Source organism: Haliaeetus leucocephalus, unplaced genomic scaffold, assembly GCF_000737465.1.
Source record: "Haliaeetus leucocephalus isolate CR32 unplaced genomic scaffold, Haliaeetus_leucocephalus-4.0 Scaffold173, whole genome shotgun sequence".
Classification (NCBI taxonomy): domain Eukaryota; kingdom Metazoa; phylum Chordata; class Aves; order Accipitriformes; family Accipitridae; genus Haliaeetus; species Haliaeetus leucocephalus.
This window is the reverse complement of record NW_010972609.1, coordinates 14876889-14877433: the sequence shown is the minus strand read 5'-3', so window position 1 is coordinate 14877433 and position 545 is coordinate 14876889. Positions and strand designations below refer to the sequence as shown.

General features: G+C 66.2%; 1 protein-coding gene across 1 annotated transcript; it reads right to left on the bottom strand.

Moving 5' to 3' along the window:
* Nucleotide 1: 1 nt before the first annotated feature.
* PHLDA2 (pleckstrin homology-like domain, family A, member 2) lies at nt 2-539 on the bottom strand. Its single transcript, XM_010563879.1, has one exon. It carries the CDS (start codon nt 404-406, stop codon nt 8-10), a length of 399 nt encoding a protein of 132 aa, XP_010562181.1. The 5' UTR covers nt 407-539; the 3' UTR covers nt 2-7.
* Nucleotides 540-545: the final 6 nt, after the last annotated feature.

Below are 545 nucleotides of genomic sequence, written 5' to 3'. Positions count from 1 at the left end.
CGGCGGCTCAGGGCGCCCGGGCCAGCCGCCGCTCCTGGGCGCCCGCCGCCTGCTCCATCTCCTGGCGGCTCTTGAAGTCCTGGATGGCCCGCTTGTTCTGGAAGTCGATGAGGGCCATGGTGATGGAGGCGTTCCAGCAGCTCTGGTCCGGGCACCGAAAGTCAATCTCCTTGCGGTCCTTGGTGACGATGGTGAAGTAGATGTACTTGCCCGTGCGCTCCACGCAGTCCACCTTGAGGATGGAGCCGAAGCCCAGCTCCTTGCCCTTGGCCCGCTTGTGCCCGTCGGGGAAGAGGCTGAGGCTGTCCTTGGTCAGCACCACCAGCTTCTTCTTCCACAGCTGGAAAAGGCTGTCGCTCCGCTTCTCCAGCTCGCCCTCGCGGATCACCTCGGCTTGCATCTTCATCCTCCCTCCCCGCCGGCTGCGGCTGCGGCTCCTGCTCCTGCTCCGGCTCCGGCTGCGGCTGGGGCGGCGATGACCGAGCCTCGCCGCGACGGGAACAATTTATTGCAATGAATCAGCGCCGGGCGCCTTCCGGTGCCTC

What these genes read in the sequence shown, in the direction of transcription:
- PHLDA2 (XM_010563879.1), bottom strand. Translation starts at nt 406, where the DNA reads ATGAAGATGCAAGCCGAGGTGATCCGCGAGGGCGAGCTGGAGAAGCGG.